Here is a 17,475-nt window from a genome sequence, read left to right as displayed (position 1 = left end):
TGCTGCGTTGGAAGATGGCTTCCTTCAGAATCTCAACCTGCAAGGACCAAAACAACGCCCAGTGAGTCCACTGACACAGCGCATGCTGCTCAAAGAGTGCAAAAAAGCATGGTTTAAGAAGAGATCTCTCTGCTGGAACGCAAGCAAACCTGCCTGCTGAATGTAAGGCACTCAGGTGTAAAACTCATTTTTGCAGGTACCAGCTTGCCAAGTTACCTGAAGGGATGGAGGAACACAGGTGCCCTTGGAGCAGCCCCTCCAGTGCACACACCATACAACAGAGGAGCGTTCAAGGACTCCGTTCCACTTCTCGAGCAACAGGTATGAAAATGCAGCAAACATAACTGCCTGGAGCCCACTCCCCCATCACCTGTACAGGGCAGGTGGCCCACTTGCAAGGCAGCAGGGAAACACATGTCAGAGCAGGGGGCTTCAGCTAACACCCCAGTCTCCTGGCTGCTTGCAAGCAGAGGCTGGGGAAAGGAAGCAGCCCCACAGCCCTAACAGTGGCTTTAGTGACCCACCAGGTCTGCTCTGCCCCACACAGGAGCACAGATCTGCTCTGGAAGGTGAGTATGGGTTCTATACGTGCCATGGGTCCCATGCATGCTGTTTATATCACAGATGGCTCCTCAAGAAGAAATTTTTGCTCACTGCCAGACCACCCAGCTGGGATACAAGGCAGGCCACATCCTGCCTCATCCTAGCTGTGCAGACAGCCAGGTGCACTGACCAGGAGAGCCCATGGCACATGCTGCTCCACCTTGGCACACTGGAATCTCCAGGCTGCCCCACAGATGCTGCAGCTGGATTAACTGTCTTCAACTCCACCTGTCCCAGTCCTTGGGGCCCAGGAGAACAAGCAGCAGATTTGGGAGCAGACCTGGCTGGCTGAGGGGCAGCTCCAGGGAGCCCTGAGGTTCACAGCACCAGGGCCTGCCCTAGGTCATAAGGCAGGTGGCCATTTTAGACAAGCTGAGCCTTTTCCCAGCCCAGAGCACATCCCAATCAGGCACTAAAGGGAAACGAGCCAGCTACACACCACAGCCCAAGACAGTTTCTCAGGGCTTTCCATAGGGCAGAGGCCCCCAGCCCTGGTTTGCTCTGGGAGGGTGGGAACCTGGTCTAGCTGCTTGCAAGGGTGCCAGGAGGACAGGGCCACCCTCCAGCCACAGAAGCTGGTCCAGAAACCCCTTCCCCAGGAAGCGAGCCTGCAGCCATACCCTCCTACCCACCCACCGCGCAGGTCCGCTCCCCAACACAGCCCACAACGCGTTTCCTCCAGCACCTCCTTTCTCATCCCCGCCCCCGCACGCCCCCCTAGTCCCACACGTCCTTCCTCAGCGCAGACATCCTCTGTAGCGAGAGCCGCAGCCTCCTCTGTCCCCTACCAGTCACCCCACCACGCGCTCCCTTCTTCCCCAACAGCCCCCCCACGCTGCCCTCCGCCCCCTCATCAACCCCCCACGCACCCAGCTCTCCCAAACCAGCCCTGCTGCATCCTCCTCCCTCCTTCCCCGACCAATCCCCCCCTGCTCCCTACCGGCAAATCGCTCCCATACACCCGGCTCTTCCCCATCAATCCTCCTCTTCCTCCAACACGCGCCACTCCCACGCACGAACCTCCCTACGCGCCCCCTCTCCAACCCCCCAACACACTCTGGCCCCCCCCAACGCCCCCCTTCCCTCGCCACAACCCCCCTTAAGCCCCCCCGCTACCCCTCTCCGATGCAAACCCCACCCCGCTCCTACACCCCACACAACCCTCACCCCGCACAAAGCCCCCCATCTCCCCATACCAACCTCCCGCGCCCCCCACCCCGCTATCTGCCCCACTTACCCGCCACCACGCCCCGCTCCGCGCTCCCACCCGGGGTTTTTATCCGTTCACCGGAGCAAACAGACGCCGCCGCTGATTGGTCACCGCCCTGACCAATGACCGGCGCCCGCCGCGGGGCCCCGAGTCGCGAGCGCCGGTGCCACCGGGGCACGTGCCGGGCCGCCCGCCCTGCCGGTACCCACCGCCCCCCCCCCCCCCCCCCCGGAACCCCGCCGTAGTCACGCACCGGGCTGCACCGGGGCTCTCCCGCCCGGGGCGGCCACACGCACCCGGATGCAACAACCGTTGTTTCCGCCGCGGCGCTCCGGGGCTGGGCGCGGGGAGGGGGGGAACCCTCCGCGGGGACCGTGAAACACACCAGCACCGCCCCTCCGCGCTCCCCCCGCACCGCCGGGATCAGCGGCTCCCGAGCGGTGATGGGGCTCGGCGCCTTACAGGGAAAAAAGGGGAAAACGGGACGCCGCCGGCGGCGGGAGGTGATGCCGGGCGCGGAGCGGGATGCGGCTCCGCCGGCCCGCCCGCTCCACCTCCCGGCGCGGCGCGGCCCCGCAGGGACGGCGGGAAATTCCCTGCGGGGTTTGGTGCCGGCTGCTACCGGTCTCCGCCGGCCCCGGGCGGCAGCTGGGGGAGCCGCACTGCGCCCACCGCGGAAACGCGGAGCGGCTGTCGCTCCTACGGCCCCGGCCGAGCACGCGGAGCCATTTCGGTAAAGGGACCCGCGTGATTTCCCATCCATTACGGTTACAGGCACCGGATCCGTCCTGCGAAGCCCCCCGCTCCCGCTCCCCTGCCCGAGGAGGGAGCGGAGAAGCCGTCTCCCGTTAAAAGGCCATTTTGGGAGCAGGCAGCTGAGACCCAGCCCGGGGCTGAGCGCTGGCGGGTAACGGCGGGTAACGATCCCGCGGGACCCCCCAGCCCAGAGCGCAGCCAGCTGTTTCATGACAGAAAAGTAAAATCGTTGCAAGCACGAGAGCAGCTTTGCATCCGAGCTCGCCAGAGCTCTGCCCTCTTTTTACATTAAATTATTTTGCAGAGCTTTCCTCTGCGGGATTTCTAGTCCTGCCATAATCCCAGCACCCACCAGCGAGGTCCTGGGCCAGAGGAGGTGGCCATACACGGCTGGACTTCATTGACAGGGAATTTTTTGGCAGTTAAAGGAGATGAAAATGGTGCTTGTAGTGGGTAAACATCTCCGAGCCGCTCAACGGAAGCTGAGGGCCCGGACAGACGGACGTACACCCACCACTGCATCCCTGAGAAAGGGTCAGGCTGCGGCGGGTGGGAAAAGGAAACTCCTCGGCTGTGGGATAAGGGTCAAACATTGCAACAGCTGGAAAGTGCATTTAAGCCAAAGCAAACAAAAACAAAAAGGGCCAAAGAAAACAAGGCAGGCTGTATGGGTGCCGTGTTTTCAGCAGAAGTAGTGGAAGGCTGAGATGGCACGAGGCCCTGGGAGACCTTGGCACCCAGACCTGTTCGCTGTGTCCAAGAAACACAAACTGCGACGGGAAGGAGCACGAGGAGGGCTCGGAGGCTGTTTGGGGACACAGGATCTCTTTGCTACAGCGGGAGCATGGGGGAGCTTGGTTTTCTTATCCTAGAAGGAGAAAAGAAGCCATCAGGTGATCAGCTGCCATCTATAAATACACCCGGGGACTGAGTAAACATCATGGAGAGAAAAAAATAAAGTGAAGCTGAAGAACAGCACTGGCACAGAGACACGTTTATAGAAACTGGCCAGGAATGAGTTTAGGCTGGAAGAGAGGTGACAGCTCCTGCCCAGCCGTGCAGGGAGGTCCTCAGCAGGCTCTGATGGGGCCACTGGGGTAAACAACGACACGGTCCTCTTCAAAGGCAGAGCTCAGGCAGTTTGGGGAAGGAGATGACAAGGCTGCGGTGACAGGGGACAGACCCCTGTGGCCATGGGGGATGGCTCGAGCCTCTGTTCCTACCTCTGCAGGCCAAGAGCTGCCCCAGCAGAGAGTGTGGACACCTCTTTGCTTAGGGACAGGACCTGCACACAGGAACTGCTTCCCACCAGCTGGCTTCAAACCACTGCGTCGGGATTTAGAAAGTCAGAGATCCAGCACGGGAAGACATTAACCCCTCCCTCACCCACCAGCTCTGGCTCACAGACCTCCCACATCCAAAATTAAAACCACGGCAAAGCCAGACCGAAGCATCCCTAACAAAACGACACGAGCGCAACCACGCTGCAGGCGCGTGCATGGGCAGCCACACGCTGCAAATCCACCGCTTGTTTTCCTCGCACCGCCCAGGTGGGGTGAAGATGCTTCATCTTCAAGCAGCGGAAACATCCTGCACAAGCAGCTCAGCCTGTGAACACGAAAGATTTCCTGCAGCAGCAGCAGCAGCAGCGTTTTCTCAAAGCTGGGGGCTTGTTTCAACGTCAGGGAAGGCTGTTGGGTTGTTGTCAGCTATTTACATGCTGTACCCAGGGCAAACCAGCTCACGTGATGTTCCCTTCTGGCGCAACGCTGCTCAGCTCACAGGCTGAAAATATCCCACCAATTAGGAAAATGGCTGCTTATAAGTAAAATGTGGGACTGTCCCTGCCACTGTAAGAAAATAACGTCAAAACAAAAAATAGCCTGCGCAGAACAGAGCTCTGGCCAGGCTGCTGCTCAAGTCCTGCCAGGATGAGCATTTTTATTTTTATACCAGAATACTTGGTGTTACAATCACTTCAGTGGGTGACACCACTGCAGGAAGGAGTGCAGCAGCATGCTGTCTGCAAAACTGGAAGCCTCACCCACATAGGACTGTAGGGATTCCGTGCCTCGTGCTGCAGAGAAGCACATGCAAAAAGCAGAAAGGAGAAACCAAAAACCACTCTGTTATCCACAACACTCCAAATCCTAACCCCCAACTCAGCAGTGCCGGACCAGAAGGGTTCACATGGAGCTCTGCAGGTGACGTGTGAGATGCAGCCCGCAATGTAGGTGCTCCGGATGCTCCCAGCCCACTTGTGCTCCTGCTGCCCTCCGGTCTCCAGTACAGCTCCGGGCTCAGCTCCGTGAGAGTTCAAAATTACTTCAACAGAATGAAAAAATGAAAACAAAACCCTCCGAAAGCCTAAGGCTGCTGACAGTTTCCACGCTTTGGAGAATATTTCTGGCCATGTCGTTGATTCAGAGGGCAGCTGGGAAGCCCAGCTCCTGAAGGGCTTTGGTAATGTTCAGTTTTCAGTCAGAGGTTTTCATGCCATGTGAAATCACAGAAAAATACAAGAAACTTCTACCGCTTAGATACATCTAAATCCAGTTGATGCTGCAAACCCTTTTTGACATCTCAGCTGCCTTGCACAGATGGCAAAGCCCTCGTGCCTGTCTCACCCATGCCACCCAAGGTCCTCTGGCTGCAGTGGAGATGCTGCAGCACCTTCATCACGTCTCAGCCACCCGTGGTGATGCGTTGGTACAGCAGGAATGAGGTGTGGGAGATGGCAGGAGCTTTGGGCACGTGCGGACATGCCATTTTCTGTGCAGCTTTTGTCCTTATCAGGGCCAGCACAGCACCAGGTGCACAAGTTGATAGTCACAGCCCAGCTGCCACGTTTGCTCTTGCACAATTGCAGCTTGGTATTGTGTGCAGTTTAAAAGGCCGTTGATAAACCCAGTGCTGTGCCACGAGCCTTTTCATGTGCTACGCATCTACATCGAAATGAAGGCAGCCAGAGCCTGCCACGACAACCAGAGCCACACAGATAAACCCCATGCAGACCCAGATACCCTTTGAGATAAGCAGCTAAAATTAATTTTCACTGAAGCTGCTTGTGACAGCCCATCATCTCTCCCCAGCCCAGCTCCACAAAATAATCCCCTCCAGCAAGAAGCACCTTTAGAGCAAGAGGCTTCAAGCAGCATTACCAGAGCTGGGACAGGGAAAGGTGAAAGCTGATGGAGGTGAAACTGGTTTTTGCCCACGTTTCCCAGTTGAGCCTCCAGCAGCCCCGCTCCTGTTTAGAAGGAGGAGACATGTCCCCAGGCCCAATGCCAACAGGGACTAGAAGGTGCCACCACTGCATCCAGAGCATTGCTGTCCCTCCGGGCTGTGGCAGACATAAAATGGAGTATGTAGGGCAGGGGGGAGCAGAAAACAGCCCTGAAGCACCACAACCCCGTGGGGCTGCCACCACTGAGGCTCTCAGCGTCACCCATCTCTGCCAGTCGTGCCAGCCAGCGAGGGTCCACTCCAGCAACGTGGCACGGAGGAAAGAGGGTCAATGGGAAGGCTCGATGCTTCTCCAGTTCACAGCTCGGAGGGGAACCTCAGCTTCCCCCACGCTGGGGTTGCAGGGGCCTCCTGGGCTCCTGCTGCCCCAGCCCAGGTGGTGGTGGCTCAGGTGGCCGCAGGAGTGGCCAGTGACTCCTCGGTGGGGCCGGGGGGCAAATCAGCACTGCTGCTAATCACGTTCTCGTATTTTGGCTCTTCCTCCGGCGCAGCGTGTCCCTTTGTTTCGAGGCTGAGGACTAACTCAGGGCTTTTACCCCTCTCCGTGGCACCTACAGCATCACTGGCCCCATCCTGGGACCCAGTGCTTTTCGTCGAGAGAGATGTGAGAAGGAAGGACTGTCTTTTTCCAGGGAGATGCTGGTGCTTGCCAGGGGATGGCTCGGCAAGAGTACCTGGGACACTGTCCCTCTGCTTGCAGCTATTCACTGAGTCTCTGCTCTGTGCCAGGGCCCGGCGGGGCGGTTTCTGGATGGCCTCGACACTCTTCCTCACCTTGGGCTCCTCCTTTGCCGCCCACTTGTCCTTCTGCAAGCTGCCCAGTCGCTTGAGCACAGCCTGGACCGGTCCCTTGCCACCCCCCTCCGCCTTGGGGTCCTGCCCAGATGTTCCAACCATCATGTAGATGGTGGTGACATTGGGCTCCTTCCCCTTTGCCTCCCAGCTGCTGGATTTTGCAGCCGCTTCAAGTGCCTCCACTCTCTGGGCCACGTGTCTAGTGCCAGAGACCACCCGTCGGCGTCCCCCCGGCGTGGCCCGGGGCGATGGCCGGTGGCTCTCCTCCTCCTTGCCAAGGGGCTCGGGGTTCTCGTAGCAACTGCTGGCTGGTCGTTCAGTGGGGGGCTCATCTGCTGTGTCCCCCAGTGGTGGGGACAGCTTGGATGGGCCCCATGGGATCTTGGGCTTCCGCCCGGGGCTGGGGGTCTCCACCGCCCCAAATTTCGTCCCTTCAGCAAAGGACACAGAGGGCCGCTTGGCCTTGGCAATGCTGGAGGTGCGAGGGATGGCGAAGGGCTGCGAGACGTCCTCAGAGTCGAAGGCAGAGGGGTCCGGGAGCACCTCGCCGGGGGAGGACGTCCCATCCTGCAGCTCGGCGCCCCCCAGCAGTGGGATGCCTGCAGGAGAATGGGACGAGAGTTAGGGCTGCCAGAGCTACTCCCCTGCCCAGGGACACACTCAGGGACATCAGAACAGAGGCTGATGCAACAGGATTGTCCCTTGGAGCATTTCCCAAGGAGGAGGCTGTGAAATGGGGCTGCCTACACCGGGCATGTCCATCGCTCGAGGCCAAGCACAGCCCCGGCGTGTCCTTGCAGACAGGAAAAGGATGTAAAAATAAACACTGCCTGTGCCCAGCACCCGTCCCTGGGATGCCCAAGGTTGAGAATGGGGCAAGATTGATCCTGGGCAGCCCAGAAGGGCTGCAGGTGGCCAAGGAGAAGGAGGAGCTGCCATGGACGTCACCTTCTCTGGGAGGGACCGAGTACTCGGGTCCCTCGTTGTCGGTGTCGAAGGAGGAGGAGAAGGAGCTGTCTGAAACCCACACAGATGACGGTGGCTCGATGAAGCTGGGGTTGAAGGGGATTTCCGTGTCGTGGTGGGAAACTGGGGAGGAGAAGACAGCCAGTTGAGCTCAGGCACCCCGGGGTGCTCGGGGCTGGGGTGGGAAAGCAATGCCTATCCCAGGCTGTGGAGAGGGGTGAGAGGGGTTGCAGGCTCCCTCCAAATGGGGATGATGGAGAGAGCATGAGGTGGGGGTGACATCCTGGAAGGGCTGTCGGCAGCTCTGCTTTCTTTACCTGTGACTTTGGGAAGTTTGTAGCCGCCCAGGGAAAAGCAAGGCATCATAGCGCTGAGGTTCGCCAGCACTCCCCGCACATGATGCTTCATCCTGGCCACCACGTCGTCGTCCGGCACGGCTGCCCTGCACAGAGGAGACAAACGTCAAGGGACGTAGGAGACGGGGTTTTGCATCAAAGGTTGCAAAATGTAATAAAATACCTGTCTCTAGCATCTGCTGGGCCAGCTCCGCAGCAACAGCAGGCGACGCAGAGCAGCAGCAGCAGGAGAGGGACAAGGATGGCGGCTGCAAGGGCCCCGTGGTCCTTAAAACCTGTGTGGAGAAGATGGGTTGAGTCCAGCATGTTCTGTGGTTGCCAAGCCTGTAGAGCCACACCGCACAGAGAGCGCAGAAGATGGCAACTCGTGGTGGGACCAGGAGGCATCAGGTAAGACTGGTGGCATTGCAGCCTGCCAGCGCCTTCCCTAGCCATGATGTTACAGCCCCTTGCCCAGTGCCAAGGAGTAAATTTGAGGTTGCTCTTACTCAACACACAGTCACCCTGCACAGGGTGGCAGGTTCCCCGGGAGCACTGGCAGGGTGAGGAACAGTTCACACCAAAATACCCCTCCGGACAGGTGTCGTTGCAGCTGGAAGAGAGAGGAAAGGAGGGGAAATGCCCCCGAAGACAGCGGGGTCCCAACCCTGCCCCGCTCCCAGCGTTACCTGGCTCCCCAGTAGCCCGCCTGGCAGATGCAAGCTCCAGATATGGGGTCGCAGCTCCCCGCAACACACTCGGGGCAGAGGAGCTGGCATCCGTCACCGAAGGTGCCCGTGGGGCAGGAGCTGTTGCAGCTGCCGAGACAGAGAGCGAAGCGTCAGCCCGCTGCGCCCCGGAGGAGGGACCCCCCTGTGAGGACCAGTGGCCTGATCCCGGGTGTACCTGGGTCCCGTCCAGCCGGGATCACAGCGCAGGCAGGACCCTGTCTCCGGGTCGCAGGGCTCCCCGCGCTGGCAGCGGGGACATGGCTGGAGGCAGCCCTCGCCGTGAAAGCCGGACGCGCAGGGTTCCTTGCAGAGGGTCCCGTTCCAGCCGGGCTGGCAGGCCAGGCAGAAGCCGTCCACGGGCGAGCAGGGCTGGCTGCGCTTGCAGCTCCCACAGCTGCATGGGCAGAGGGGCAGTGAGGCCTCGATGCCCACCCTCGGCCTCTCCAAAACACAGGTTTCCCCCCATGCTGGCATCGGGCATCAGTTTGGACCATGGGGAAATGCCCTATAGCGCCTAACGCTCTGTAGTAGCAAGAGGGCAGGGGGCAAGCAGGGAGAGATGCTGCTTTATCACCCTGGGGAGTGGGACCAAGGATGACTGGAATTTAGGATGACACCAGCACTTTCTGCCGGCATTAGTGAGATGTTGCTTTTGGGGCAACACTGATGCTGCATCCAACTAGGGATGCTCAAACCCCCCAGGACAGGTCTCCCTGCCCAGCCAAAGGGAAAGACACGACCACGATGACTTTCCCCCCCAAGGTCTGGCTGCAGCCCAGGGTACCCACTAGATCCCCCCCCCTCCACTGCCCCCAGCTCACCTGTGCACACACTGAGACCCGTATTTCCCAGCTGGACAAGGGTCCCGGCAGCTCCTGCCCTGGAAGCCGGGGCTGCAGCTGCAGTGCCCGCTGACGGGGCTGCAGGAGCCGTGCAAGCAGTCACAGCGCCACTGGCACGCCGGCCCCCAAAACCCAGCTTTGCATTCACACTTGCCCGTTTCCTGGGCACAGGGCGAGATGTTGCAGGAGCATTTGAAGCCGCATTTCCTGCCCCACCAGCCAGGCTGGCAGTGGCAGTGGCCGGTGAGCGGGTCGCAGTGGGATCTGGCGGGGTTGCACTGGCATTGCTTCTTACAAGTGGGTGCCCACCAACCCAGCTCGCAGTGGCAGGCGCCAGTGAGGGGGTCACAGCGGCCGTGGGGACCACACTGGCAGGGGAACTGGCAGAGCTCTCCCCAGTGGTTGGGGTCGCAGGTGCAGTGCCCGCTCACCGGGTTGCAGCGCCCGTTGGGGTGGCATGGGCAGCTCCGCTTGCAGTCGGGACCCCAGTACTGCTCGGGGCAGCCTGCGAAGGGAAGGAGATGGCAAGAACAGGGGGTTATGGGGGAGCCCGGCAGCCCCCCGAGCATCTATGCTGGCAGAGGGGATGGCAAGGGCTGAACCCTGGGGAAATACTCACGGGAACTGCAGTCTGCTCCGAAGAAGCCGGGTTTGCAGAGGCAAACCCCAGGTCTCACGCACACCTCGTCCACCCCACAGGCGTCCTCCCCCTCGCACAGTGCTGTCGGCATGAGGGCAGGCACGTCAGCACGTGACGGCCGCCCCCCGGGCTCGCACCCCTCTGCCAGACCACCCGCGACTCGGCCACCTCCCACCAAAGCAGCCTTCCCAGGGAAACCGCCATCCCACTTCCCGCTCCATCCCTTCAGCTGAGCCACAGCACCATTAGCAGCTTGCTCGGTGGATGTTTGGGGTCCCCATGGTGCAGCACCCCACCGCCGCCACTCAAGGAGGGCATCCTCCCAACACTCCGCACCACGGAGGAGCTGCCTGGCTGAGAGCAGAGACCGAGCTTTGGGCTTCATCATCGTCCATGACTCACCGGCCGTGCACTCCCGCCCTTCCTGCTTCCAGCCGGAGCAGCATGCCAGGCCGGCGGGGACCCTGCGGGAGAGACCCGGGGGCCATCAGCCGGGAGGAGGGTGCTGGGGCCGGCGCGGGTCCGCATGCGACTTCACAGCTTCGGCTAAGGCGAAGCGAACGCAGGCGCTTTACCCAGCCGGGCTTGGTGGGCAGGGAAGCGGCGCGGCCCTGGGGGCATCGCTCCGGAAGGAAACCAGTAAAATAGAAGGAAATTTAAGAGGCTGCAGCCCAAGCGGGCGGCGGGGCTGGGCAGTGGGGCAGGCTGGCCTGGCTTTGCCGCTACGGAGCCCGTGCCCGGTCCCCAACGCTCCGGGAGTGGCTCGGAGCTTTGCCGGTGATCCAGAGCAAAGGCACCGAAGCGAAGGCATGGAAAGGCGCTGCCATCGATGGCGAGACCAACGGGAGAGGCAACGTAGCAGTAAATCGGAGGGGACGTCGGCTCCAAAAGCCCTTTGGGGTTTGTTACGTCTACATTTCCCACCTGGTACGCAACAAAAGTTTTGCCAACACTTCCACGCCCTCCCCTTACCCTGTGCACTGGGGGTGCATGAGAAATAACCCCCGGAGAAGGGGTCTGGGTGCCCCAAACACCCATATCTGCCCCAATCACGCTCCCCAGCACCTCCCCAGTCTCTGCACCTACACAATGCCAGGCTGCAGATCTCCATCCATGGAAGGACAGACGGACGATGACCCCCTGGGGCTGCTGAGAGGCCTGAGAAGATGGAGGGGCACGAGCGGGGACCCCCATGGCACCTACCTGCAGACGTTCCTGCCATCAGGGTCGAGCTCCTGGGCAGAGCCTTGCACCCACAGCCACAGCTGGAGGCAGAGAATGGGCCGGGCGCTCCCCATCCCGGTGGGGCGCGAGGGCCCAAGTTCCAGTGCCTCCCCAGCCCCACGCTGGCGTCCGTCTGTCCCGTCTCGTCCCGTCCTTCCCGCAGTGCGGCCCCTTCCTCCCGCCAGCCTTGGGTTTCTTCCTGAGGAAACGCGGGAGGAGGTGCCCCGATCCAGACGTCAGGGGTGCGGCGGGGAGGGGGAGGCAGGGAACTCTGCCACACGGGATATTTTTGGCCCTCGCTGCCATCTTAGCAGCAGAAATGGGCATCAAGGCGTTCGGCGCAGCCACACAGGGGTTGGTGCCTGCCTGAACACCTCACTGGTGGTCATCCCGCTTCCACTGTGCCACCCTCCATCACCCCTAAAGCTGTTTTAGCCAACATGCCCCCAACCCACGAGGTGTCCACTGCTTCCCCCTGCCCTGACCCGCTGTGAGCCACCCCACGGTGCTGCTGACCCCTGGCAGGGGCTGAGAAGTAGGGTCTGCACATCCCCCATGGGCATATGGCGTGCCCCAGGGTGGCCTTTGAACCGCTGCTGGCTGCCGTCCCACCTCACCATCTCCCCAGGAGCTTTGTGTCAGCAGATGCACAGGAAACACCTTTTTCCTACTCAAAGCCAGCTTAGCTGGGGCAGCCCCAGGCTGGAAGCACGCCGCTGCCCCATCATGCGGGACTTAACTCCTCCGCATCCAGCCCTGCAGCCCCCGTAGCCCCGCTCCCCATCGCAGCTGATCCCCAAAAGCGACGGCTGCACTGGAGAACTGCAGCTGAATCCCGGCGGCATCACCCAGCCCTTCCCAAGCAAGGAGAGAGCGGAGGCTGCAGCGGGTACCTCGGAGGAGAAACGAGACTGATTTATTTCCGACTCCAGTTCTAGAGCTAGAAAATACCTGAAAGTACCTGGCCCGAGAGGACCCACTCGCCCCCGTGAACATGAGGATTGTTCCAGTCTTAAGAGTTCCCAGTAGCAGCAGGAAGAGGTCCTGGTACAAAACCGATTCACCCCATGCCTGAAAAGTGCCGGAGTGGCACTCGCAGTGCTGATCCTGACTGCTCCCAGGCACAGGAGCACCCCGACACCCGGTGCACCGTGCTCAGCTCCTGCCAGCCGTGCAGTGACCCCAGGACAGCTCCCAGCTGGAGTGTCCGGGCTTCATGTTGCAGGGATTAGGGGGAGGTATGAGTGGAAAGGGGTGAAGTGAAATACCCCCGCAGGGCAGGATCCGGTGACGGGATCCTGGGCTACGCGCAGAGGTGCTTAGAGCCCTTCGGGGTGTGGCAGTGGGAAGTGGGTGCAGACCCCCACCGCACTGAGCAGCACGAAGTGGGGAGCAGAGGGACGGCTGTGCAGGACCCCACCAGTTAAGCAATGGGCACAACGGAAGGGTGGCCAACAGGCAGAGATGCCCAGAGGTGCTGAGTCGTCCCATGCCAGGCTGGCACCCCGCAGCCAAGAGTTCCACTGGGTTTGGAGGAAGGCTGCCCATGCTGTAGCTTCGCCATCACCCTGGCATGGGGAAGCAGCCAGGGCTGCCATACCACTCTCAAAGATGCTGGGAGAAAAGGAGCCGGGAAGCACCGCTGCGAGGCCGGATCTGGCTCTCATTCAGGTGGGGTCAGAGGGCTGGTGGGGCTCTGTCGGGGCAGACGTCCACCGGCTCACTCTCTCCCGCCGGCTCCGGCTGCGTGTCCAGCGAGTCGATGATTTCCCAGGCTCCAGAGCAGCTGGATGTGGGGAGGTCTTTGCTGCTGCCCTGATACCACAGTCCAAAACTGCAGAGAGAGCAGATAACAGCCGTGGGGGAGAAGAGTCTTCCCAGGGAGGTGGCCTGAACCCAGCCTCCCTCTGCGTTTGGCGGTGGCGGCACTGCAGATCCCCCTGAACCAAGCAACTCCCATCCCTGCCCACCCCATTCTGGGCAGCCCGGCTCTGTCCCTGTCGCACCCAGCAGCACAGGCACCAAGCTCAGCAGGTGCCAGGACCACAGCCGAGCCCCAAACCTCCTCTCCGCCAGCAGAGCCACCTATTCCGACCAGCACCTGAGCGTGGGAGCAAACTTACAAGCTCCTAATTTTGGATTCAGGAGGCTGAGCATCCACGCAGTCTGTGCCACGAGCTGGGAGCCAGGAGCCCTCGTCTTCATCGCTGCAGCACAAAGGAGTGGGGGGAAAAACTGTGCTGAGTCCCAGGCTCACCACGAATGAGTGCCAGAGCCACCCTGGGGCTCCCTCCCGAGCCGAGCAGCATCCCACCAAGCAACATGTGCGGAGGTGGCCAGAAAGCCAGGGGCACCCAGAGCAGAGCTGCCATCCCCAGGAATCATCGGTGGGCTGCGACCTGCCACAAAGCCACAGCCGACCATAGCGACCCTCGTGACCCAGACACAGCCATGTTCCATGGTAAGCCCAGCTGCAGCTCGGTGATCTGAAGCCACGAGGCTCTTCAGACACCCGGTTCAAACCCCTGGCACTTGGTCAGCGGATGGTGCATCCCCCACTGCCACAGCAGTGAAGTCTGTAGGCATCTCACCTGTACAGCAAGGCACGCTTCCCCAGGGGAACAGCCTGACAGTTGGCACCAGTGGCCGCAGCCTGGGGCTGGGGCGGCAGGCGACAGCCAGGCACCATGGTGGGCGACAGCCGGGCACCACGGTGGGCAACAGCTGGGCCTCGTAGGAAAGCGGGAACACGTGAGAGACAACCACAGGGCAGCGTTCATGCGGCAGTGGTCATCCTCGCCAGGCAGGACCCAGCATCCCCAGATGCCCCCGCTGCCAGCAGAGACCCCAACACAAGCAAGCAGCAGGCTTCAGTAGCACAGAAGAGCTCAGGCCTCTTCAGACCTTTATTAAAGCCTCTAAAAGCCAGTGAGACCCACTCCTCCCCTGCCGCAAAGCAGCTTTAGCACAGGCTTCACCCCCCGACGCTGGCAGACACGCCGAGCCAGGGCTGGTGCCCAGCAGGGTCCTCCCCTCCCTGTGGTGAGAAGTCGGTTGGAGCCAACGCTGCCCACGAACATCTTGCAGAGCCTCCAGGGAACATCTCTACTGTCATCTTCAAAGGCTCTCCACTGGACAGCCTCTAACTGTACAGTGCAGGAACCAGCCTGCCTTGGCCGGTAGTCCCAGTGCCACAACCTCGCCTCCCTTTTGCCACACGCACATGGGGACGAGCGGCCAAGCCGTGTGTGACTGGCGACACGGACACGCATGTGGCAGCAGAGGAGAGCCCAGCCCCTGCGGTGCTCCCAGGGCTGAGCCAGAGCAAGTCATCCATTGCAGACAATAAACCTTTGATCTCTGGAAGGAGGCAGGGAGGAGGCAGCTCTTGGCCTGGGGGAGTTCCTTTCCAGGTCAGGAAATGCTGGAACCTGCCAGCCGGCATCCACCCGGCTCCCTGTCCTCCTTCCTGGTGAGCAGGACTCACCTGCTCGCCGACTCCTCCGCCGTTCCCAGCATTTTAGCTCTGATTTTTTTTCTCTGTCTTTTGATAGTTGACTTCATGGCATCCAAGAAGAAGCTGGGAACTCTCTCTTCGTTCAGCAGCTCCCTGGCAAAAAGCAGCCAGCTGGTTAACCGAGAGCCCGGCAAAGAAATATCGCCCCGACTGTGCCAGGAGCAGCCCCTGATGGGTCACGGGTGGCTGCAGGGACAGGCGGGACCCGGCTCGCTGCCCCACGCCGCGGCGGCAGGACTCACCGCTGGTAATAAGCCAGCTCCTCCTGCACCAAGAACAGGTTGGTCTTGAGCTCATTCCGCTCTTGCAGGATCTGCTGCAGCTCTTCCCTGGAGAAGCAGCAGTGAGCAGGGCTCCTGCCTGTGTCCGCGTCCTGGTGCTGTGGTTCCTCCGCGGGCACTGGCGCTCCTTCCTGGGGGGACAGGGATTCAGCAGGCAAGTGGAGACCCTGAAGCCCCCACCCAAAGCCTGGGTGCCATGTGCAGGCAGAGATGGAAAAGTCTCAGGAATGAGTTCGCCAGACTGAAGCTGCTGCATCCCTCCATGGACCACGGTGGCTCCCCAGCTCAGCCAGCACCCACCACCCATCACCACACATGGCAAACCCTCCTCATCCTCTAAGTGCCACCTGGCTTTTCCTCCCATCGTGTCACCTCGGTCACTCCTGCCTCCAGCCCTACCAATTTTTATAGACAAGGTGTTACCGGTGTCGCGGACACCGCACTGTTCAATTTTCAGCAGTGGAGCTTACTCAAGTGGTTGTGTCCTGCTGGCAGCTGGTGGGTCCATCCGTGCCAGGAGCCCCGCATGGCGCCACGAAGGCTGGGTTGGTGTTAGCGATGCCCTGCAGCAGCGGAGCCACGGGCTCGAACTCACCAGGCTGGGCTTTGGCTGCTGAATCTCAGAGGCGGTCCTGCTCCTCCTGCTCGTTTCCCTCTGGGTTTGCATCATCATGGCCTCCAGGTCCGATTTCTTCTCCAGCGCACTCTTGAGCTGAGCCTGCACCACGGCCACCTTGTGACGCAGGTCCTCGTTCATGGCCATGAAGCGATGCAGTTGCTCCTGCAGCTGGAGGATCCAGGACAGCCAAGAGTGAGGCACAGCAGCAGCTTTGGTCCCCACCCAGGGACACCGTCAGCACGTGCAGAGCCATGGGAAAGGCATCTGCCCCAGCAGGCTCACCAGCCCCACCGACAGCCCCAGAGGGAGGTGACACAAAAGCAGGTCCCCAGGCCCTTCGCACACCACACCCGCGAGCTCCCACGTGCTCACCGCCTCCGTGTCTCGGCTCTTACAGATGATCTCGTGGGCCTGGGCACGAAGCTCATCCCTCTGCTTGTCCACCACCTCCTTCAGCCGCAGCATCACCTCCCGCTCCTTCCGCGCCGTGCTATCTGAGCCCAGACACGGGTGGACAGGTGAGAGTGGCCCCTGGAACCCAAGGACTCCCCCAACCCCCCAACACTACGAGGTTCCTTGGTGCTCCTGCAAAGCCAAACTCTAATGTTACTGGTAGATAACAGAGCACGAAAAGTGGAAAGAGGGGGCTGAGAGCTTCAGGCTGTGCTCGATGCATTCTTGTGCTGGCAACGGCAGCCCGTGCCCTGTGTCTGCCTCCACCATCCTCCTGGGGGATTGGGGGTGCTCTGGGGGTTTGGGGTCCCTGTGACTTGCAGAACACGGTAACACTCGTGCTCCCCAGTAAGACTAGCCTCCAGCACTGGGCAGCACAGAGAGCAGGTTCAGAGCTGCACCCAGCCTGCCATGGCCTGCAGAGACATCCCGTAGCATCAGAGGACCCTCAAACCCACTGGGACACTCACCTTCCTGGGACTGGTTCTCCACGATCTGCCCCAGGAGCTGCTGGTTCTGCTCCTCCAGATAGGCCAGGCGGCTGTGCAGGGCTCGCTCCCGGCGCTCAGCCTCCCACAGCCGCTGCTCCGGGTCCTGGGAGACAGGGACAGCCAGGTCAGAGCCATCCCGGGAGATGGGGACAGCCGGGTGAAAGCCACCCCAGGACAGACGGGGACAACCGGGTCAGAGCTGCCCCAGGGGATGGGGTCAGCTGGGTCAAAGCCATCCCAGGGCAGACAGGGACAACCGGGTGAGAGCCACCCAGGGGATGGGGACAACCGGGTCAGAGCCACCCAGGGGCCGGGGTCAGCCGGGTTAGAGCTGTCCCCACGGGGACTCCTGCGCGGGACAGTGCCACCGCGGAGGGGACCCCCGCAGAGGGCGGCTCGGACGAGCTCCCCGCCCCGCTCACCTCCGCGTCCTGCCGCCCGGCCGCCGGGGCCGGCGCCTCCCCCTCGGCGCCCGCCGGGGCCACCAGCGCCTCCAGCAGTTCCAGCAGCCGCACGACGGGCGGTACCAGCCCGGCCACGGCCTCGGGCCCGAAGCGGCCGGAGAGGCGGCGCAGCTCGGCGCCCAGCGCCCCCGCCATGCGGTAGACGTGCGGCGGGGCCAGGCGGCCCGGCGGTGTCCGCCACAGCGGCTCCGCGCCCCGCCGCGGCTCCGCCATCGGCCGCCGCCGCCCGAGGCCCCGCACACGCTCCGCCCCGACCCGCCCCGTCCGGGGCCACCTCCTCCCCACCCCCCGAGAGAGGCGGG

The 17,475-nt window shown here is 61.7% G+C and overlaps 2 protein-coding genes across 2 annotated transcripts; both read right to left on the bottom strand.

Annotated features, from left to right (window-relative positions):
* Positions 1–6,202: 6,202 nt before the first annotated feature.
* On the bottom strand, positions 6,203–11,422 carry SCARF1 (scavenger receptor class F member 1). Its single transcript, XM_086624707.1, has 11 exons — positions 11,328–11,422; positions 10,527–10,588; positions 10,104–10,205; positions 9,464–9,989; positions 8,818–9,036; positions 8,601–8,729; positions 8,421–8,524; positions 8,096–8,207; positions 7,894–8,018; positions 7,559–7,699; positions 6,203–7,209 (listed from the first exon to the last, which is right to left on the bottom strand). The coding sequence occupies exons 1-11, from the start codon at positions 11,420–11,422 to the stop codon at positions 6,203–6,205; spliced, it is 2,622 nt and encodes an 873-aa protein (XP_086480833.1).
* Positions 11,423–12,281: 859 nt separating this feature from the next.
* On the bottom strand, positions 12,282–17,386 carry RILP (Rab interacting lysosomal protein). Its single transcript, XM_086624708.1, has 8 exons — positions 17,132–17,386; positions 16,689–16,812; positions 16,138–16,259; positions 15,742–15,933; positions 15,110–15,277; positions 14,836–14,987; positions 13,472–13,555; positions 12,282–13,182 (listed from the first exon to the last, which is right to left on the bottom strand). The coding sequence occupies exons 1-8, from the start codon at positions 17,384–17,386 to the stop codon at positions 13,026–13,028; spliced, it is 1,254 nt and encodes a 417-aa protein (XP_086480834.1). The 3' UTR covers positions 12,282–13,025.
* Positions 17,387–17,475: the final 89 nt, after the last annotated feature.

The sequence above is a fragment of the Tauraco erythrolophus genome, chromosome 21, assembly GCF_009769465.1.
Source record: "Tauraco erythrolophus isolate bTauEry1 chromosome 21, bTauEry1.pri, whole genome shotgun sequence".
Lineage (NCBI taxonomy): Eukaryota > Metazoa > Chordata > Aves > Musophagiformes > Musophagidae > Tauraco > Tauraco erythrolophus.
The sequence above is the reverse complement of the archived record's forward strand: the minus strand, read 5'-3'. Positions and strand labels throughout refer to the sequence as shown.